At 51.2% G+C, this 21668-nt stretch overlaps 8 protein-coding genes across 8 annotated transcripts; 3 read left to right on the forward strand and 5 right to left on the reverse strand.

Moving 5' to 3' along the window:
- Positions 1-709: 709 nt before the first annotated feature.
- Positions 710-3903, reverse strand: PC9H_005684 (uncharacterized protein; the record flags this gene model as incomplete). The annotated part of the gene is made up of 16 exons (XM_036775244.1): positions 710-866; positions 919-995; positions 1048-1153; positions 1210-1277; positions 1333-1460; positions 1511-1600; positions 1654-2041; positions 2093-2268; positions 2319-2411; positions 2467-2641; positions 2691-2707; positions 2765-2904; positions 2954-3302; positions 3355-3495; positions 3550-3632; positions 3686-3903. 16 exons carry the CDS (start codon positions 3901-3903, stop codon positions 710-712), a joined length of 2406 nt encoding a protein of 801 aa, XP_036633746.1.
- Positions 3904-4839: 936 nt separating this feature from the next.
- On the reverse strand, positions 4840-7803 carry PC9H_005685 (uncharacterized protein; the record flags this gene model as incomplete). Its single annotated transcript, XM_036775245.1, has 12 exons — positions 4840-5107; positions 5165-5259; positions 5310-5426; positions 5477-5787; positions 5848-5956; positions 6008-6026; positions 6077-6207; positions 6311-6358; positions 6408-6500; positions 6563-7224; positions 7278-7633; positions 7685-7803. 12 exons carry the CDS (start codon positions 7801-7803, stop codon positions 4840-4842), a joined length of 2328 nt encoding a protein of 775 aa, XP_036633747.1.
- Positions 7804-9396: 1593 nt separating this feature from the next.
- PC9H_005686 (uncharacterized protein) lies at positions 9397-11143 on the forward strand (the record flags this gene model as incomplete). The annotated part of the gene is made up of 4 exons (XM_036775246.1): positions 9397-9571; positions 9626-10058; positions 10108-10705; positions 10757-11143. The coding sequence occupies 4 exons, from the start codon at positions 9397-9399 to the stop codon at positions 11141-11143; spliced, it is 1593 nt and encodes a 530-aa protein (XP_036633748.1).
- Positions 11144-11311: 168 nt separating this feature from the next.
- PC9H_005687 (uncharacterized protein) lies at positions 11312-13262 on the reverse strand (the record flags this gene model as incomplete). The annotated part of the gene is made up of 3 exons (XM_036775247.1): positions 11312-13015; positions 13073-13100; positions 13174-13262. The coding sequence occupies 3 exons, from the start codon at positions 13260-13262 to the stop codon at positions 11312-11314; spliced, it is 1821 nt and encodes a 606-aa protein (XP_036633749.1).
- Positions 13263-13645: 383 nt separating this feature from the next.
- Positions 13646-15621, forward strand: PC9H_005688 (uncharacterized protein; the record flags this gene model as incomplete). The annotated part of the gene is made up of 3 exons (XM_036775248.1): positions 13646-13701; positions 13759-13786; positions 13837-15621. 3 exons carry the CDS (start codon positions 13646-13648, stop codon positions 15619-15621), a joined length of 1869 nt encoding a protein of 622 aa, XP_036633750.1.
- A 49-nt stretch (positions 15622-15670) lies between these two features.
- On the forward strand, positions 15671-15936 carry PC9H_005689 (uncharacterized protein; the record flags this gene model as incomplete). Its single annotated transcript, XM_036775249.1, has 2 exons — positions 15671-15707; positions 15782-15936. The coding sequence occupies 2 exons, from the start codon at positions 15671-15673 to the stop codon at positions 15934-15936; spliced, it is 192 nt and encodes a 63-aa protein (XP_036633751.1).
- A 404-nt stretch (positions 15937-16340) lies between these two features.
- Positions 16341-17669, reverse strand: PC9H_005690 (uncharacterized protein; the record flags this gene model as incomplete). Its single annotated transcript, XM_036775250.1, has 1 exon — positions 16341-17669. One exon carries the CDS (start codon positions 17667-17669, stop codon positions 16341-16343), a length of 1329 nt encoding a protein of 442 aa, XP_036633752.1.
- Positions 17670-18161: 492 nt separating this feature from the next.
- PC9H_005691 (uncharacterized protein) lies at positions 18162-21236 on the reverse strand (the record flags this gene model as incomplete). Its single annotated transcript, XM_036775251.1, has 6 exons — positions 18162-18646; positions 18744-19471; positions 19546-19634; positions 20198-20553; positions 20667-20788; positions 20821-21236. The coding sequence occupies 6 exons, from the start codon at positions 21234-21236 to the stop codon at positions 18162-18164; spliced, it is 2196 nt and encodes a 731-aa protein (XP_036633753.1).
- Between the last annotated feature and the right edge of the window lie 432 nt (positions 21237-21668).

Genomic DNA, 21668 nt, shown 5'->3' on the forward strand with positions numbered 1-21668 from the left:
CCGGCTTTGTAAAAATCAGAAAGACAACAAAGCTTAGTGTATCTCAATTCACGCCTAGGATCTTCGAGTCGCAAGCACAAGTATAAGTTGTGTAAAGAGTAAAGGCATGAGTAGGCCCCTGTCACGGCCCCTGTGCACCGACTCTTGAACCTTTGATATGTACGTAGCTCGTCCTTCACTGTTTCTCAGAATGAAAGTGAACATTAAATCTTGATACGCAGAGATAGGGATGGATCAGTGAAACATGAAAGCTTGAGAGATACGCGCGAGGAAGTGCACGTAAAAGGATGGCTGAGAAATTGGACAGGAGGATACATATTGTTATAGATCTCCATGTCAAAGTCGTCGAATTGATTGATAGCCCACCCGATGGCCATTCGTGTGGTAGGAGGCGCACCAACAAGTCGGTGGGAAGCCAAATCTCCAGGTAAAGCAATGGGTGGCCCCGAAGAAGGTACCAGCGCGGATGCAGCATTGATAGTAGCCTTCCTAAGCCGCAAGGCGATACTGTGCTCAGCGCGTGGTAGGCAAATCAAAAGGTCGTAGATGAGATGGAAATAGTTCCTTTGAAACATGCTATTGTGGTACTCATCAGCTCATGAGAAGAATCTGAGTCACTTAAGCGATTGCGCAGTATCCTGGCGTAGGGTTTGCACGAACTAAACCATTTGCTACAATAATCATATTGAAATGGGAGATCTCGACTATCTTAATTTACTGTCAGCGTCGCATTTGCAAAGCTCTGCTCGCTAGTGCCGACTTTTACGAGGAATTGCCCCGGTTCGACAACCCAAGTGTTGCGGAGCGACCACACAGCCAATTGCGATGCTTGGATGTCAATCGAAACCGTCTTAGACTCTCCAGCACTATGGGATGATCAAACTCAGGATGTGGAGGGAAACCTGCAAGGATGCTTACGGTATGTCCACTTTCTGGAAACCAACAAGTTCTTGGTTTGGCGTGACCACCGACGCTACGAGGTCGGTAACGTAAATCTGACAATAGAGTAAGTAACTGGTCGCTTAAGGAGCAACATTATGATCGTACCTGAACCACCTCCTTTCCGGCCACAGCGCCTGTGTTGCTGACGGTAACGCTGACAGTGAACTTGCCGTTCTTACTAACAGTCGACGGCGAGACTGCTACGTTGGAGCTGTAATCGTGATGTAGAACGTGAGGGAAGGACAGAAAGAATGAGCGTCGACTTACTAGCTAAATGTGGTGTAACTCAAGCCGTGTCCGAAGCTCCACAGAGGTATTGGGCTATCGAGAACGTACTGACGAATGTTTTGAGCATACCCTACCCTATAAAGTAGAGGACAAGCGACATACTTGGTGTCCGAAGTGAAGTGTGCCGTCATCGAGAACACTCCCGGGATCCAAAGGCCGGCTTCCCTTCAAGTAATTGTAGAACACTGGCGTTGTCCCGACATCGCGAGGGAAAGACACTGGCAATTTACCTAGAGCACGTTTAATTCCTCGAAGCCCATTTTGAGAGACAAAGACTGACCTGATGGATTAACATCTCCGAAGACGATCTCGGCTAGCGCCAATCCACCCTTCTCCCCGGGGTAGAACTGCTGAATGACTGCATCGGCGTCTATATGACCAGCATAAATGAACTACCACAGATCCAAGAATTGAGATACCCACGAGCTTGAATCCACGGCTCCGCGACGGGTTTACCGCTGACAAAGACAACTATGGTAGGCTTTCCTGTTGCCTCCACGGCTTTCACAAGATCCAGTTGCGCACCGACTAGCGCCAGGTCGTGCACGTCGACGTGTTCTCCAGTTGTTGCATTGGTACCCGGCGTCCATAGGAGGGTTTGGTCCAATGACCACGTCCCCACTATAACGATCGCAACATCGGACGATTGTGCTGCATTCACCGCGTCGTCAAATCCAGATCGGTCATTTGACCAAAGTTTTGAGCCCTCGGCGTAATTGATTTGTACTTGGGTGTCTGCGAGAACTTGGCGGAACCCAGCGAGTGGGCTGACGCCGTTAAGAGTGGCATTGAAGAAGACGTAGTCACCGAACTGTGTAAATTTAGTTCAGAAAGAACCAACAGGATTGTGTTTGTGACTTACTGATACTCTATCGGCGTGAGGGCCGATCAACGCGACGGACCCAATGCTCTTAGATAGCGGTAGTGTGTTTTGGCGGTTCTCGAGCAAGACAATGGACTCGCGGTCAGACGCAAGAAGGGTTTCCTGCGACTCGGGAGAGCGAAGCAATGAAAGGTAGTCCTCGTACGGGTAAGGATCTATGCAAGACACATAAGCAGAGGATTTCAGAGTGAGCGCCCTCACTGACTTTCGAAAAGACCTAGAGAGAATTTGGTGCGAAGCATATACTTCACAGTGGCATCCAGCGCTTTGATGTCAACTTGTCCCGCTCTGATTTGGTCTATGTATATGGAGCACACTTAGTTTCGTGGTCAGGGCAATGGATGATTGCGTACCGGGCAATGTCAAGTATGTATACGTTCCACCGCCCATCTCCCCGGACAAGCCTTTCTCGAGCGTTGTTTTAGCTGCGCATTCTCTCGTGGAACATGTACCATGAAGGGTAATTAGAAGGTCGACGGACCCAGCATCGGAGACGACCCAATACTTATAGCCCCATTCTTTCCGGAGCTACGGTAACACGGTTAGAATAGGTTGCTATGAAAATAGCATTCCATACAATGTCAATAAGGAGATCTAGCTCATTCAAACGCAATCAGGACCCGTACTTCCAAACGCGAAGGGAACGCTTACGATCGTTCGCGATAGCAGGAATACCGTCGTAACTTGAGTATGCCGTCATGATGGTCATACTCTCCATGCACGCTCTTTCAAAAGCCCGTAGGTGTACGGTTCGAAGTTCACGCTCACCGCCGGCCACCGGGGCAAGGTTCCTTGACCAGTGTCAGAGGCGTTAGAGTAAATAAAAATCACAGAACGTACAAGCCTCCTTGAGGACTCCCGAAAGCAGCAAAGTGTTTGCAAGTCGCAGCCATTCTTGCGACTGCCGTCGTGCTCGCATTACGACGTTTGCCGGATTGTAGCCCTTCCACATAAGCTAGGGCCATCTCGCCAGTGAGGTAATGGTCTTCCCCGAAACCTTCCTCAACTCGACCCCACCGAAGCTCTCGAGCTTGATCCAACACAGGTGCAAAGATATGGTTGATCCCTAGCCCCTCAGCTTCGGTCGAAATAACACTAGCTACCTTCTTCATGAGGTCAGTGTCAAATGTTGCAGCGAGTCCAATAGGCGAAGGGAAGATGGTCCCGTTATTGGTAAAACCGTGTAGACCTGCACGTAGTCGTAAATCAATGAGTAGAGAGATCGATGCCGATTGACCGACCTTCTGACTGTATCAGGGCAGGGATGCCCAGAGTAGTGTTTTCCATTAGATAGCGTTGTCCAACATTGACGGCAAAGACGAATTTCTCGTAGGGTACGAGGTAGCCACCCCATATCGAGCCACCTTTTTGGCGCATCATTTCTTCCTAAGATAGTGGTAAATAAGACCGCGGAGATGTAGTATACGATGGAAGACCGACTAAGCCCGTCTGATTGAACACCAGGGTATTGTCCAACGGATCATTCATGTTCATCCATCCATTCAGATCGCCCTGAATTCTGGCGCGAACATTATATCAGATAGTAAAGGAAGAAACGAGTTCAGAACGTACAATTGGGCGACCTTTTCCTCGAGCGTCATACGAGGGAGTAAGTCATTCACCCGTGCTTCGATTGATGCCCTGGGATTCTTGTACACCGGGCGGGAACCATCTCTATTTTCTTGTCGAGCCTCCAGCGAAAAATGGAGGTCGTCCCGGACACCAAATAAGTTGGCCTTGGCCACGAGCACGCCTAGAGACAGGACTAATCCGGGGACTAGGCCAACCATATCGAGAACGGGGTGAGCGAGAAGAAAATGAAGGAAGAATCAGGCCTCACCGAAGACTTATAAACATTGTAGGGTGAAAGTGCGGTGTCAACGTAAGCCTGAAGCATGAGAGTTCTCGTGAAAAATTCTCCAGATGAGGAGCCTGCGTAGCAGATGACCAGGCCAGCAGCACATACCGTCCTCGCAGATCGTTAAGCGGACCGTCTGAATTCATCCGAGGATTATCCACAGCCGCTTCCACAGTGGCCCGACGGACGGAAAACGTTGTAATCGAGCGATCAAGAAGAAGAGCCATTTCGAGAAAACGTCCACGCAGCCACTGAGCTTCTGATCTAGCAAGAAACCCGGAATAATTACGTACCAACAGAGGCAACTTCTACAATCTATGGCATAAAAATTGCGAAGAGAACACGCTGCCCGTGGAAGGCGCATATGCAGTTGCTAGGACTGGTATAATCTCGGAAACGCGACAAAAGCGCATATCCGATGCCACGCGACTTGACATATCAAGCTGTTATAATGCGGCGGAGGATGGAGACGTGGGTTATAGGATGAGAGAAACAAAGAGAAGCCGAGCTAATTTCTGTGAGAGTGGGAGTATGACTTGTCAGTCGAAGGCGTACGCAACCTGTAGCAAGCCTGAGTGCGGGGACAAAGTGGAGTCAAGCGCATAGATACCGGAGAACAAGAGATTGTTTGAAAGTCCAGCAAGTCATCACCCTTCATGACGAGTTCGAGCATCGGCTAGCCCTCGGGAAACGATCTGGTGCCTAGCAATTAGAGAGCACTCGACGGAGTCATAATTCCCGTTGGATATTGCTTCCGTACGGAGAAGACCACAGCAAGCGTTCACACCTTCGCATACTGTAGTGACTAGGTAATTTGTTCTTAGAGCTCATTGTGAATGACAGATGGCGTTCTACTCGTATACCCACCCTAATCAACATCGTCAAACGTCGAAGATGTGGGATAAAAAGGCAAGCTTACGACGGTATTGTACGCCCAAGGTTCTGGGTTTGCACTCATTTCAAAGACAATATCCCCTCCACGAGCGATTTCATCGTGGAATACGACGGGTTCGTCAAGTGGAGCGCCGTTGATGGACAACGACTTAACGTAGATGTCTGAAGGTGCACCGTGAGCAGTAATAACCAGCGGCCTATCTACGCCCGGCAAATCGATAGACACTTTCTCGAAGAACGGTCTGTACAAAAAATAGCCCAGTTTAGTTGAAAAGCAAGTGCTGAGATTGTCAACCTACGAGCCAACGATGTATTCGCCCGAGACCGGGTTGACGGGATAGAATCCAAGGGCGCTAAAAAGCCACCACGCGCCCATCTGACCACAGTCCTCATTCTAGGAAGATTATCATGTTCTGATGTGTGACCGACGGAGAACGAACGTACGCCAGCGAGGCCAGTAGGTGAGGTCCCGTAGTCAGACTTCGCTATCGACCTCACGCGTTCTTGAGTCTTCGATGCAGCACCCGCGAGTGCGTAGAGGTACGGAATATGATGGGAGGGCTATATGGAATGACATTATATTGACACTGGCTCACAACGCCATAACACACCTCATTAGTGTGGTCATTGTGGCCTCCGTTAAAATGCTCTTCCAAAGATCGGACGAAGCTCACGTTCCCGCCTCTCTTAGCGATAAGACCGGGAATATCATGGACGACGTCGAACGAATATGCCCACTTGTCGCCTTCGGTCCAGCCCGCGTCTTCCCCTGCCCACGAACCATCCGCGTTACGAGCCTCCATAAATCCAGTAGCATCATTGAAGATACTGAAAGGCGCTTCTAGGCTACGGTTGAGGAAGAAAGCGGCTTCGGATGTCTTGTTCAAGGCCTTAGCGAGTACGTAGACGGCGTAATCGTCGTCTGGTGATGTAAATTGGCATGTGGTGCGTGCGTAAGGAGCCAGCAGGAGAAGAGACTCACAAGCGTAATCGAGCGTACGAGAGGCAGCCTCGGAATGGATGTCTGAAGCAACCCAGCCGTTGGTGTCGTAGACTGAGGAAAGACCCGCTCGGACTTCGTAGTTTACATTCTAGCCTTCCGTTGAACATTCGGGACAAGAAAAAGGCATCATGTTGCGTACCTCTTCTCGATCGAAATAGCTAGGGTAACGGGGTAAGGTAGCGTAACGACATCAATGCTATGGGCTCACGATGTTGTAGAATCATTCACGGGAGGGATAGTTGCATCCTTGAGTACGGCCTCCCAGGCAAGATCTAGTTCGAAGCCCGTGATACCCTTGACCACGGCCTCCGCAATGAGGGAGTCGGCGTGCGTTCCAACCTGATGTTCAGATGAGTACAACACTTAGCCGGATGAAATATTGGACTTGCCATGATATTGGTTTCTGAAGGTGAGGATTAAGACCAGCTAGTAGGATTAAAACGAATGACGGCGAACCAATAATATTCTTCCACATAGGTAACCAGCCTCCCTAAGGACATTCAATCCTACAATCGATGCATGCCAATGGGGGTACATACCTCCTTGTAGTCTTGAAGCATGCTAGTGATCATCCCCGGAACACGCTCAGGAGCAAACAGGATTAACCATGCCGATTCGGCGCGGAACGTATCCTTTGAAGAAAGATCTCGGGCATGGGCGGCAACTTTCGTGCTCTAGAAGAAGAAACGCTCACCCATATCGAGTACCCGCTGTACGAAACACCCTCGTGGACGGAGTCATCGTAGCCGGAATAATATTTGCCGTCTTCGCTGGTTTCGTATGGATACTGCAACGTGTGATAAAAGCCCGTGTAGAATATAACCTTCTCGTCTTCTGTCGCACCCTCCAGTTGAACACGGTCCATCTTCTCTGCCCAAGCAGCCCTAGTCGTCATAGCCGTGTCCTCTAAGGTAGTACCATCAGGGATTTCGTTATCAAGGTTGCGCCTAGCCTGGTCAATGGAAATAAAGGACACCCCAACTCGAACGTTGATCGTCGTGTCATTCGGGTCAAATGTAGCAAAGCCTGATACCAAAGGTCCAGCCGCGGAGGAATCTTCACTGGCGGTGCCGTTCTGGATTACTCCCCAAGACAGGAAGGGCCTGTCGAATCTTGCGCAAAAGTAGCCCTTGAACCCGCGAGCCGGAGTCGAAACGGGGTCTATTATGAAGTCTTGTCGCTCGGCGTTTGTGCCAGTGATTTCCTTCGCCTCTGGGTCAATATAGATAGAGCCGAGAGGATATGTTACGTTGTTGGGATCAGCAGAGCCCATGACTGACGCGCGACTAGCTTCCAGAAGAACGTATGGAGCTTGTGTCGACTTGAAAGAGAATCGCAGATAACCTACACGCGAGGCTGGACGTCCTATCGTTAGTGAAATGGCTCCTTCAGAGACTCGTGGCACGTACTCGCGCTTTGTTCCGCATGGATATTCCCTCCGTCATTGGTCTGTAGATTGGCGCTATAGTAGCTGGCAGTTATCACTTCCGTTGCCTTGTCGAATACCATCCCTCGATCGTGGAATTGACTCTGAACTCGACCTGAGCCTGGGACCACCACTACTTGTCCGCTTTCCCCCATCCATATTGCTGGTTGATGCGTGCCTTGGAACCCGTGAATGGTCGTGTCGGTGTGGTTGTACGGAGTCACAGAAACGTAGTTCTGGCGCGTCTGAGCGACCCATCGTGTCATAGCGAAAGGGGGAGCAGTTGATGGTATCATACCACCTGAGCCGTTTGGAGTATCCCCGCCATTTCCTATCAGCCTGGGCAGCGTAAGCAGGATATAGATAGCATACGAGAACGCGTCGTCTCACGGATTAATGTAGTCGACAGAATCGCTTGGAGGCTGCCAAAACGCTGCTGGTGCCTGCTTTGGTGCCCATGCAAAGACAAAAGGCAGCGCGAACGGCGCAAGAACTTTTCTCGCTTTCATCCACGGTGACAATTGGCGGTTCGAGAGAGTTACCTCCCGGAGGCAAAGTAACCTTGAGATCATGTGATCTCAGGGGTCTTCTGCTTCGAATCTGATTGTCAAGTCCATCCAGGAGGTTCAAAATGAAAAATATTGCAATTCTACTACGAAGAGTATGAATTGTTCAAAATTCGACATTGAAGACATCTGCCCTCCAGCCCCACCTGATTCTTGGTATCGCCTACTCCCACTTACCAATTAATTGATGTTTCTAGCTCAGGCCTTCACTAAAGCCAATCACCCATGAGGCCTGTTCGTACATGTATCTCGGTGCTTGATTTTTATAACACTAGATACCTGAGAAACAAGTAGTCTTCAGATGCTCAGTTTTATTCTCATTGATTGGAAGTACTCGCTGCCTAGTCTCCGTCAGGAATGGGCAAAGACTTGGATACGGTCAATTCACCGAGCTTGGTAAAAAAGCGTGCGGGCATGGACACCTGCGTCAACACCTTTAGACCCGTTAACATCTCTAAGATGTTCCTCGACAAGTTGCGGTTGTCGGAACAATGCCTAAGCCCTGTGTCAGCGTCCATCCATTGCTCCGCTAGCCTAAGCGTTAACGATTCGAGGTGCGGATTGACGAGAGGTATGTCAGAAGGGGGTAGGAGCACTTCGAAGATGTCGTAGTCAAGTGAATGTTCATGCTGGGCGACGAGCTTCCGGATGTGCTCAGCGTATATGTCCACCGATCCCATTCATTTTCTTCGACTCCACCTCCAAAAGTATACTATCGAGATGATCAGGCTCTTTGCATTACGAAGGCATATCAGTTTGAACAAATTGACGGACCCCTCGCGAGAGTCTACCTCATCCACCACCGACAGAGGCAATAAGAGTTGTAGCAGGTAGGTGAGATCGGGCACCTCTCGCCATATGATCTCCTGTCAACAGGACTAACCTCCCATACGATGGAAACGTGGGTGTGAATTGCTGGTGGGTGGTTCTCTTGGTGGACCTATCTCGCCAGATCATGTCCTCGCCTTGCTAAATATGCTTACGATCAAAAGGTCCTCTGTTTGATATATTTGGGCACCCTATGTAGGTGCTACATTCGTAGGTCCCGAATGTTGGCCGCGTGCTGAAACAGTTAAAACTTTATGACATCGTTATTTCCCTGCGGACTGCATCGGTACAACTGCACTCACTAAGCACTGAGTACGCTCTACTTGACATGATCCCTCCAGAAGCCTTCGGGTAGAATTTCGGGATGGGCAAACCCACGAACAAGTGTCTTGAGATCGAATACGACCGAACTTTGCACCGACTTCATTTGAACTTGCGACAAGTCTCAATGCAGAACAGAAAGGGCAAGTGCACATCAAGAGCTAAAAGGTAAGGAAGATCTCTTGAGCGTAGCCCATCGCGTCCTAGGGCTTTGTGGATGTGAGATATGATTTCAGGAGAAAAGGCGGCAACATAGTAAGACTATAATGTAACCGTGGGAAGACTGACGTAGAATCAGTAACCGTGGGAATGCTACGTGTAATGCCAGCAGTTGCGTTATTTCTGTCGCTCAAATCGAACTTGCAGTTCAACTTCCAACTTCCAGCGATGAGGCTGCTGGCATTCTCCTCTGTCCTCTCCCTCCTTTCCGCCGTTCACGCTGTGGAGCCCTCTGGTGGCGACCTTTACCCACCCGGACTCTTGCCATTAATCAACCGCGCGAATGTACTGCTTTCTACTGGGCAGTTCAATGAAGCTGCTAAAGTGTATACGGAGGCCATTGGTGAGTTTGTCGTCTGGTGCGGTAGACATTTCTTGAACTGAGTCATGTATGTAGAACAGTCGCCCACGGATTATCTATTATTCTACAAGCGCGCCACGGCCTACTTCTCCTTGAACCGACACTCGAGTGCTTTAGACGACTTCGAGAAAGTCCTCTCCTTGACATCGAATACGTTCGATAATGCACATTTGATGAAGGCACGCATCCACACCAAGGACGGGCATTTCGCAGATGCTCGTACGGCTCTGAAATATTACGCGAAAGCCAAAGCTGACTCCACTGCGGACGAGCTGCTCAACGACATAAACTTCGGAGAGCAAGCTGCGAAGAAGACTGCGCAGGCCAAGAAAGCGCAGCTCTGGACTGCGTGTACGGAGAGTGCTACAGAAGCCTTGAGGATCGCGTCGCATTCCATTGAGATCAGGCAGCAGCGTGTAGAGTGCGCTATGGCAGTTGGTGACTTGGAAGGTGCTGTCGGTGATATGACGTGAGTTTCCAGGTCACATCATGCTATTACGCCAACTAACCGTTCTCAGGCGGCTCTCTCACCTCGCGCCCCCAACGACCGCTTCCCTAATCCGTATATTCCGCCTGTCATATTTCTTCCTACCTCCCTCTCCATCATCCATGTCCACGTTAAAGCAATGCCTACATCTAGATCCTGACTCTAAACCATGCCTAACCGCTCATCGCTTAGTCAAAGCTTTCGATAAAGGCTTCGCTAAGCTAGAACAACTGTTGGCTTCGGAAGACTGGAAAGGTGTCGTGACTCTGCTAACCTCCTCTGGCAAGGCCAACGATCTTGCCAAGCGTTTTGACGATGCCATGCAATCCAATACCGCTCGTGAGCAACTGCTCGAGCACCCCTCTTCGGCCGTACCACTTCCCGACCCAACGAAATCGAGCCCTCGTAGGAAGGAAATAGTCAGCGCGCTATGTAAGTCCTATGTCAAACTCGGCAACGTCCGCAGCGGCGAGACTTGGTGCGAGGAGTTGCTGAAGATGGATGGTGCTGGCGATGATCCCGACGGGCTTGTTGGTCGTGGCGAGGCATTGTTGAAGAAAGAGGAGTACGAGGACGCTGTTCGAGCGTTCGAGAAAGCATTTGAGAGTAGTGGGAGGTCAAATCGTGATGTATGTGCCTTCCGTCACTGCCTATTGTGTCTGAGCTGACGTGGTATGTAGATACACGCTCGATTACAAAGAGCCCAGAAGCTGTTGAAGCAATCCAAGCAGAAGGACTACTACAAGGTACTTGGTGTTTCACGGGACGCCGACCAGAAGACCATCAAGAAGGCATTCCGCAAGGCCGCCATGACTGCCCATCCCGACAAAGGGGGGAGCGAGGCCAAGATGGCGACCGTCAATGAAGCGTACGAGGTTTTATCAAACCCTGAATTGAGAGAACGGTTCGACAACGGAGACGATCCAAACGATCCTATGGGTGGCCAAGGCGGTTTCGGCGGACATCCGTTCCACGCCGGTGGAAGTGGACATCCATTCTCTCAGTTCTTCCAACAGCAACACGGCGGGTTCCAGGGTGGTAGCTACCAGTTCCACTTCGGACATTGATGATAGGACACGCTGTGTCGGGCGGAATGTATTATACATATATAATCACCATGTTGTACAGGTCTACGCATACTTTTCTAATGGTACCGGGCATGATCCACATAGCTAATCGTCTCCTCTGTTGAAATATCTGAACATGCATTCGGTAGGAAGGAAGGCTTCTATTCCTCACCGTCTTTCAGCCTGTACCCAATCAAACACTTTTGGCGGCCACTCTTCTATCAATTCCCAGTTCATGCTGGATTCCCTGTGGTTGCACTCGACCGTTGTGATGTACTTCTTCAGATACATCAGGTCCGATATCAGCTCCGGGGAACGGTTACGCCGGGAGGAATGTCGGGTCGCGGAAGAAATCACTTGTAAAGTAAGAATGGGATGGTTCAAGCGCATTCGCTCCTCGGATAGGATGGCAAGTCGAAGAACAGACCGCGATGTGTCTGCGTAGAGGCGAAGTGTTTCTAGGTGAGGACAGAGGAGTTGAGTAGCAGTTGCCATTGCAGTTGCAGTTGACGGGGACGCGGACGCGGACGCATCATCGGGGCCTCCCTCAAGGGTGAGGGCTGATATTATCGGCTGAGACGACCGTCGAGAGATGACTAACGTTTTGACAAGGGGAAATTCCGAGAGGAATGTCTTCCATTGTTCTTTTTCGAGTTCCGGGTACGACTGGCACCCGATCCATAATTCTGTCACAGTAGCGAGGGGAAACGCCGTGGGAGCAGCTAAAAGCACGCTGTCCGGAAGGAATTGGCCGTCAATTTGGAGCTTAGTGGGGGTCAGGAAGACGTTATACAAGCTGTCTTCGTTCCCCCAGCCTAGCTCCAAGGATCCTAGCTGCCGGTCGGCGTTGTGGGTAATCCGAAGTTGGGTGATGTTGAGGGAGGAGATGAAGGCCGGCGGGAAGGGGCAGATGTCGGTGATCGCGTCGTCTGTGCTGTGGCGAGTTCCCCAGATGAATATGTTCACGGACGAAGGGAGGGTGATGGATTTGAGGAATAGGGAGATATGTTGCGAAGCAGACCAAGAACCCAGGCTGAGTGTTTGCAGATGGTCAAGGGGTACCTTGGGAGTAACGGCGTTGCCTCCAAAGGTCAATACAGGTCGTATGATTGATAGGTCACGAAGGAGAGGGCAAGCGGCTAGATAGGACACAAACTGCGATAGCGGAATAGGTAGAGTGGCGTCCTGGTGGCTGAGCGTGAGGTGGGTGAGGTTTTGGAATAAATTAGGCGACCAAGAGGTGAAGCCCTGGAAGGCTACTTGTCTCAACTTCGGCGTCTCGCCGTTGAAGAGGGCTGTGAGTGCGGGCCCATTTGGGACCGTGGAGAAGGCGTGAAATCCGACTGAAACAGTGAGAGATTCAAGCATAGGCGCAGGGGATTGCAAAAGATCGCTAGTCATTATGGACGCAGTTGATACTTCTATAAGGTGGAGTTCCTGCACTCGGTCGAGGTGGGGTTTTATGGCTTGCATGAGGGGCAGGTCTCGGCTTAGTGATTGCTCGACAGCTATCCCGTGCCAAGGACACTGGATGAATACATTCAACGATGCCGCGGACGATCTGGAGATGCACCTATGTATCAGAGCATCGTTTGCGTGGAATATAGTAGACCATAGGGCTGGTACTGCGAGCGCCGCCTCTCTCCATCTTCGGCACACGAGGGCAACCTGTTCAAGCGGGTACGTGTTGGCAGCGAAGTCGGCACTGCCGTTGAGTTGAGGGAAGTACGATGATGGCGTAGAGAGGTCTTGCAGCCGTTGGAATATACTGGCCAAGATTTCTGGTGGTAAACGGTGGACGGGGGACGCCATATTCCGGAACGAGCGAACCATGGAGAGCGCTGTCGACAGCTTCTGCTCCAGGTCTTCGAGCTGCACCGCGACTGTCATTGGGAGCCGCTATGGACTGTAGAAGCTTGTCCTACTCACCTCCGAGCCGAACTTTTCACTTTCTGTGCTATCATGGAGTTTGCGATTCAGCACACCGTGGTTGCTGGATGATAATCGACGAGGCCTTAGGGATCACTCACAATTGGGACAGCTGTTGTACCAAGTCATCAGTCAAGTCCTTCAAGGAAGCCCCGTGAGCCAACTCCTCTCGCTGACGATTATTAGCCATGAAGAGCACCCTGGCGTTGAGTCAGGTTGAGGGTAGTTGAAGCGAACGTGACGGTTCGATGAAGGAGTCAAGCGCGCGCCTCGCTGATGGTGGACGGCGGTGGCGGCTTCCGCAGCGAGGCGGGCGCTTCGAAACAGTGATCTTCCTTGCTTCATTGCCTCATGTCTCGGATCTCTGAATTTTACAGTTTCTCAGGATAATTTACCCGACCACTGGTCAGTACTGAAAGAATCCGGATGACTCCCCTGCGCGCTCTGATGGCATTTGACGCCGCGGCGCAACAGGGGCGTTGTTCCAGTCAAAGCTCGTAACTGATAAGCTGTACAGCTTCAGTGACATACATAAACAAGCAGGACGAGGCGACAAGTCGTACTTTCAACAGAATGGCCGACCAAGTGCTGAAGGAAATGGACCAAATGCTGGCAGCGCTGGCGAGAATGTGAGTAGCAGCATCCACGATCTCAGCTAACTCCTTGACCGACAAACTGTGATGTAGAATGCCGGGAGAGCTTTCGAAAGAAGAGGTACGCCTTGTCTTTCGTCAAATCTCCGGTCTGACAGACAGCACCTGCAGCACGACAGACTGGAGAAGAAGGCCAATGCTGCTGTATCGGCCATTCGATCACTTCGAAATATGTCGTCCCCAGTGCACAAGATCCCCGTCGAGGTTCTAGCGGTCATATTTTCCCATCTCATCGACTTTGAGGCCCCCCAGAGCTTTCTCCCAGGCATCACCCAATTGAACCCGGTCATCCAAACAGTTTCGCGAGTATCCACGAAATGGCGAGACGCTGCGCTTAGCTTCCCAAGTCTATGGACAACCATCTCCCAATCCGAGGGTCCGTCGGCCCTGCTAGCGATACAACGCTCTTGTGATGCTCCCTTGAGGGTCTATGCAAGCGGGGTTGTCCATCCGCCTTCCGGATGGACGAGTTGGAATCCTGGGCCTCCCACGCCGGTGCTGTCTCCCAGCCCTTCGCAAATGTCCACCCGTTTACTTGACGCCCTCATCCCCCATGCGCAGCGTATAGAGGAATTCCACATCATGGGGACGGATGAGGACCCGGTCCGCGACAGCGCCCTGATGACCAAACCCCTTCCAAACCTAAAGTCCTTGACCTTATCCTTGGACTCTCCGAGCTGGACGCCCTTCGGTCAAAGTTGGAGTCCCCCGCAGCTATTTGGTGGCGAAACTCCTCAATTGCGACAACTGACTCTGCGATGCGTTGCTACTTTTCCTTCGCACGTTTTCGCCGGGCTCACACACCTGTGTTTGAGCGGTCAACCTGAGCGTTTCACTTTGTCCCGTATGTTAGATATGTTAGAATTGTCGCCCCAACTCGAAGAACTCGACATCCTAGGCACTAGCCCGCTAGCGGATGATATGACTCACACCAAGGTCATGATGCCTAGCCTTCGTAGGCTCTGCCTCTCAGAGTGGAATGCGTCCATCTCCATCGCCAGCTTTTTGGACTTCCTTATCATCCTTCAACCTATTGAGTTCTACCTTTGGCTCGCCATGGTAGACGCGCCTATGGGGCCGCCGTCTGTGGCAAGCATCTTTCCATTGCATGGCTCGCAAGGTGATGGCCTCAAAGAGCTTCGAATCACCATGAGTGTGCGGGACGCTTATCAGACCACGACCGGTCGCTCTTGGAGAAGCGAGCATCAGTATGGCCTCATTTCCACGTCCGATACGCTCCAGGTAGATGGAAAGTTCCAACCGTCGGAATTCATCTTCGAAGCACCTACGGTGTTAACTCTTGGAGGGGTGCAAACATTGTGGCTTGGGTCGGTCTATAGGCCTGAACCGACTATAGCAGAGTGGCGGACATTCTTCTCGTCGTTGCGCTCCCTCGTCACCCTGGTCATCAGCCGCCGGCCTTCTCATGCAGTCATATCCGCCCTGACTTTACCAAAAGACGACCCAAACGGCGAGCTTCTCTGTCCGCACCTCGAGACGCTGCGTATCTACGGTGATCGCCTCCTCTCAGTCCTTCGCCTATCTATCTTCGCAGAGCAAAGAGACCGGCGCGACAGCCCCTTGAAGCTAGTCGAAGTTATATCAGACGGAAAGAATCGACGTGACGGACAAGATGATGGGTATGGTGGATACGCTGGGATACCGTACGGTTCCCCATCCCCGTACCCTCCCGCCCCCACCCTAGATGCCAACGGTGATGCCCTCCCACCTTGGCCGGAGGCTGTAGTATCAGACCTGCTGCATTTGCAAGAGTATGTCGATAAAGTAGAGTATATGAAGGTCGAGAGGGATCCTGATTGGGACGTCGTACCTCAGTGGCCGCCCAGAGCGTTCTCATGGGTAAATGGTATTTCGAATCCGTGGGGTTACTCGTAGATTCGGGTTGTACAATATACATACAAATTCTCTTATATCGGCGTCGTCGATGTCGAAGGAGTTGTCTTCTGGGTCTGCTGCATCGGGTGCGTCGTAAATGGTTGCTATTTCTTGGATGAGGGGACGGATGTAAGGTGCATTTTTCATCATTGCCATGCAGGCAAGCAATTCCCGACGGGTCTGAATGTAGAGCCTACGATACAGGAAGGGAAGGGAGAATATGCGCCAATCATTGCAGACCAACGAGCAGTTCCTGAGGGTACCTCCGCCGCGTCCAAACTCTTTGAGAACAAGCAATACGAGTTCTGGCGGTAGGCGGCCCATGATTGTGGGGAGCGACTAAGTAGTGAAATTAGGGGCAATTTCAAATATGGGAGATTAGCTGGCGTAGAATATTTCAGAAATCCGGTGGTGGGCTAGAAATTGACTTACCAATGTAACGTCCATTACTCACTCTGCCGCCAAAATATGTACGCTACTGAGCAAGACCCGGATATGTTTTCCCTTATATCATCGATCCACGATGAAGTCTGCATCAAGAACATTCCCTTTCAACAAAACCGTGAACCCAGAGTCCAGCCCGCCAACTTTAGGTACGCGATACAATGGCCTTACTCAAGGTCCGATGCGGAACGGGCAAGTACCGAACAATACCATGGTGTTCATATCTATGAGCAGGGGAGTAGGTCGTAGAATGCGCAGTAATAGACCCAGAGCGCTTACTCTGTCTCCATCTCCGCCCTCTCTATGCTACAACGCATGATCGGTTCAAGCATCCCATCATTGTTCGAGCGCTGTAGCAGGAATTCCATGTCGAGCACATTCTCTTCTACCAATGGCGCGAAGCTGGTCTCCAGTTTTGCCAACTCTCGCGCCTCGTCCATGTACAACTCAGCATCGCTTGCACGAGAGTTCACATCTATCGTGATGCTCAGGGTGATGCCTTCTAACCCCCCTTGTTCGTAGAGTTTATAGAGGAAGTGAGATAACTCCTCATACTCCAATGGCGTGGGATAAAGTCCCTCGGAGTGATCGTCGAGGAAGTGGTTGTTAGTGACGTTGATTGTAAGTGACTGGATCGTGCCGGGGAATGGCAGGCTGTCGATGCAGTTTTTGATCCAGGCGAAGAGTTCGAGGTAAGAGACGTCTCCGGATAGGTTGACCGTCAGCACTGACGGACGTATAGCCCCGCCAAAATCAGGAATGTTACATTCAGGTACAGCTAATCCAGCGGATTGAATAAGCTCAATGCGATGGCTTGGTAAAGACATACCATATAGCTCGAGCTCCGATAATTCGTCAGGGATCCACGGTGGTAAATTCCAAGGCTCGTAGTGGTATCTGGCAGTCAAGCACTCTAGATTTGGGCAGTCGATGAAACTCTTGAATTCGAGCATGGGGTGGAATACGTCCAATAGCTCTAGGGTTCGAAGAGCATCGAAACGGACGGTCGGTGGTGCCTTCTCTGTGACATGTGTTTCCATGATGTCCTCGAGTTTCAGTTCCTCAAGGGTAGCAGGAAGCATGCTTAGGAGGTCAGAGGCGTCGCTAGCAAAGCCCCAACCGTTCAGAGCCAGTTTACAAAGACGCGGGGCGGCCAGCATAGACACGATCCCCGCGGAGAGTGGTGCTGGCGCCATCGACAAGCTTGAGATCCCGTTTTCGAGGTGCAACGCACGTAAGTTCTTCAACCGAGCGAAGCACTCTGGGAACCACGCCAAAGCGGTGCAAGAATCATCATTCCACCAGAGGTGGACTGTGCGAATATATTCGCTGAGATGGGGAGCGTCAAAGTGGAGGAAGGAGAGCCGAGCGGTGGTGTTCTCCGTAGATATGCTGAGCGTGTGGAAGATGTGCGGTCGGCAGATGGTGGTCCATGTGCGAGAGACCAGAGAACTCGCAGTGAGAGTCCAAAATGGATGGTTTTCGTCGTTTTGGGGGTTGCATTTTTGTGCACCGTCCGCGACAATAGCAATAATTTCGGCAATGAGCTCGACGGGGAGTTTTTCTGGCTGAGGACAAACGTGCTTGCGTTCTGCTTCTGCCATTGCACGAGGGATTCAATGTTGGGGAAAAGATGATAAGCGCCGTGAAGAGTTATCGATCGACCGAGTTACCCGACCGTCTAGTGCTAAGCTTGCTTCAAGTTGGGCGATGAATACGTTGCCCTCCCTTATGGCCTCCCCCCATGTCGAAATTTGAGGTACGAGATCATGAAGGTCCAGCTCACTTACAACTGTTTACATCAGTGCTCAGCTGAAGCGAAAATCATTCATGGCAGAGGACAACTTCCGCAGCATGATTCGCTGAACGACGGCATCCCGTCTCGCTCTCCACTGAATTGACACTACACCAAGGTCCATTGATAATGAACACGGTCCTCCGCTACATCGTCTTTGCGGATAAGTAAGCAGGCATTCCCGGTCATCAGTATGTTAAATCAGTCATCTACAAGTAGTAAGACTTCAGCTATCTTTGAAAGTACTGGCCACGTACATTTGCCTCCATGTAAACTAGGCGGTGGTTGGCTCGTCGGACGATTACAATATCTGTATGATGCAACGCATGTCGAATCCACCATCCCTATGCGTCCAAGTACTAAACTGAGTGCGGTCCATGATGAACCGTGGGTCGGATATATTTGCTGGCAATAGCCCTGCAAGCCCAGCCTTCACTTTCGCCGACTCTCGTGCTGAGTAAGTACCCACATCGTGATTGCCATCCGTGGAGATATCTAACGTGATGGACGTTAAGGCGCCATTTTTGCAGAGGGGTTGGAGGGCTTGGGACAGCATCTCGTAGTCCAGTATTTGTGGGAGAGGGTCGCCTCCCGCGCGGACGTCGGAGAACTTCTGAATGTGGATTTTGAGGACTTGAATGAGGTTGGGAAATGGGAGGCGGTCGATACAGTCCTTGATCCAAGTAAAGAGGTCACGAAATGAATGCCCATTACTCCATAAAGTGATTGTCACTACAGATGGCCGTATAGTCTTGCCAAAGTTGGGGAGGAGACACCCGGCGCCACCTAGACCAGCAAAATTAGCCTATCGGCAAAATGGGGGGACATGACATACTACTGAGCACAAGTTCCGTTAAACTGTCAGGAATCCAAGGTGGCGTACCCCAAGAATCGACGACATTGTAGAGCCAATAAAGCTCCAACTGTTTGAGATGGGGACATTCAATGATGTTCTCGGCGCTGAGCATCGGATGGGCTGTATCGATTAAAACTAGCCTTCGGAGATCTGCTAAGTGGGTGGTCGGGGGCGGCGCTTCTATCTCGATGGTTTCTGTATGGATGTCCTCGAGCACTAGCTCCTCGAGGGTCGGAGGGAGCATGCCGAGGAGATCATATGCGTCCTCTGCAAAGCCCCAGTGGCGTAAAGTCAACGTGCGAAGGCGAGAGGCGGCCAATACTGGCATGACCCCCACGGCGGATATCCGTCGTTCCGTGAGTAGGCCCGACAAAGACGACGTAAGGATCAGCTCACGAAAGTTCTTCAGCCTGCAGAAACACTCTGTGAGCCATTCAGAAACGGGGGGAGTGCCATCATCCCACCAGACACAGAGTCTATGGATGTACTCTGCGAGGTGCGGGGCTTGGAAATGCAGGAAGGAGAGCCGAGCGCTAGTGTTGTTGAAAGGGATGAAGACTGAGTGGAATATGTGTCGTCTGCTGATGGCGTTCCAGGAATGAGACACCAGAGAGGCAGCCGCGAGGGTTCTAAAGGCCTCTTTTTCGACATCCGACTTGTACACAACGGGGAGCGGCTCCTTGGAGTCCTCCGACGCAACGATGGCTATGATCTCGGATATGATCTCGACGGGGAGTGTTGGTGGATCCCGGTGCCTTCGCTCGGTTATTGTAGACATTGGAGAGCCACACCGGGTGAGCGCGAAGTGGCATCAGTTCCTTGAACTTACCCCTGTTCGCCCCAAAAGCGGGCGCTGATTTTTGGGCTGCTCAGACTATTGGTTGCACAATGCATTACCCTCCATCCCTCGGGCCTCACCTGTACCATAGGAATTTATCGTTCCGTTACTTGCTGTAGAACAGAAGAGGACAGTGAACTCAGAGTTGGCCTTTAAGGTACGAGCCAACCATAAGGGCACGTCCTCGGTCTTGCCCACTAACTTCCAGGTACATCGCTAGCGATGCATAGAATCATAAAGGATCTAGCTCACTGACGACTGTTTTCCGCAGAGTCAGTGCTCGGCTGAAACCCAAATTCATGCCAGAGGACAACATTTCCACAGCACGATTCTTGGAACGACGGTATCCGACTTGCTCTCAACTGAATCGACACTACGCTATACGTGCAACAGCAATGACCATGTTTCATCGTTTTTGTGAACATCAGTATCTGAATAAGTAGAGATTCCCGATCATCATTGTGGGGAACTAGGAACTATCCGGCTACAGGTATAAGCAGGACTGCAGCTCTTTGAAAAGTACTGGCCACGTACATTTGCCTTCAAACCGGGGCTACGGCTGCCAGCATAGTTCGGCAGACGATCACAGTCTCTGTATGCCCCAACGCATATCAACTACAGCCACGTTAAACTGTTTGCCCACGATGAACCGCACGTCGGATACATTTGCTGGCAACAGTCCAGCGAAAGCAGTATCCAATTTCACCGACTCTCGCGCCGAGTCGGGAGCCACATCGTGATCGCCATCAATTATGATGGTCAACGCGAAGTTCTCCAAGACGCCATCTTTCCAGAGGGGTTGAAGGAATCGAGACAGCATTTCGTAGTCCGATGTTTCCGGAAGAAAGCCGTCGACGCCCGTGCGGGTGCTAAAGGACTTTTGGATGCAGATGCTGAACACCTTAATGAGGTTGGGAAACGGGAGGCGGTCGATACAATCCTTGATCCAAGTAAAGAGACCAGGGAACCGTCCGTAACTACCAAACAGAGTGATCTTCACTACGGATGGTTGTATAGTCTGGCCAAGATTGGGGAGGGCACACCTGGAACTACCTAAGCCAGCAAAATGAGTCAATCGGAAAACGGTAGTCAATCGGCACAGCATGACATACTGATGAGCGCAAATTCTGATGAACTGACAGGAATCCAAGGTGGCATATTCCAAGAATGGGTGTCGCGGAGCCATTGGAGCTCCAAGTATTGAAGACGGCGGCACTCGATGATATTCTCGGCGCTCAGCATCGGATGAACTGTATCAACTAAAACTAGCCTTCGAAGTGCGTGGTCGGGGGCGTTTCCATCTCGATATTTTCCATCTCGATATTTTCTGTACGGATGTTCTCGAGCACTAGCTCCTCAAGGGTCGGAGAGAGCATGCCGAGGAGATCATATGCGTCCTCTGCAAAGTCCCAGTCGTGTAAAGCTAGTTTGCGAAGGCGAGAGGCGTCAAAGATGGGCATGGCCCGCGCGGCGAGTATTCGTCGTTCCGTGGGCAGGCCCACCAAAATCGACAACAGGATCAGTTCACGAAAGCTCTTCATCCTGTACAGACACTCTGCGAGCCACTGGCACTCCGAAGCGGGGCGATTCCACCAGACACAGAGTCTACGGATGTACTCTGCAAGGTGAGGAGCTTTGAAATGCAGGAAGGATAGTCGAGCGCTAATGTTGCTGGAAAACATGATGACTGTGTAGAATATGTGTCGTCTGCAGACGGCGTTCCATGAGTGAGACACCAAAGAAGCAGCCGTAAGAGTTCGAAAGGCCTCTTGGTCGGCATTTGACAAGTACGGATTATCGATTATTGGACTCCGCCGGCGCAACGATAGCGATTATCTCGGATACGAGTTCGACTGGGAGTGCTCTCCGTTCGGCACCCGCTCTTGTAGACATAAGTATTGGAATTTGGAGAGCCACGGCCCAGTGGTAACTTAAGCGCCGCGTTTCTTTGCACAGTCCGAAAGCGGGCGCTAATTGTATTTCCGTTGCCCTGCCATTGCAGCTTGCCAGTCGTCGAAGTTAACGAACTTCAATCCATCTTCCGCCTACTCCTTCGCTTCCACGTCTTCCAGAAATCACGCCCTTGCCTTTGGGCTCGGAGGTCTGGCGGCGTC

Source organism: Pleurotus ostreatus (genome assembly GCF_014466165.1).
Source record: "Pleurotus ostreatus strain PC9 chromosome Unknown scaffold_3, whole genome shotgun sequence".
In the NCBI taxonomy this organism is placed as follows: domain Eukaryota; kingdom Fungi; phylum Basidiomycota; class Agaricomycetes; order Agaricales; family Pleurotaceae; genus Pleurotus; species Pleurotus ostreatus.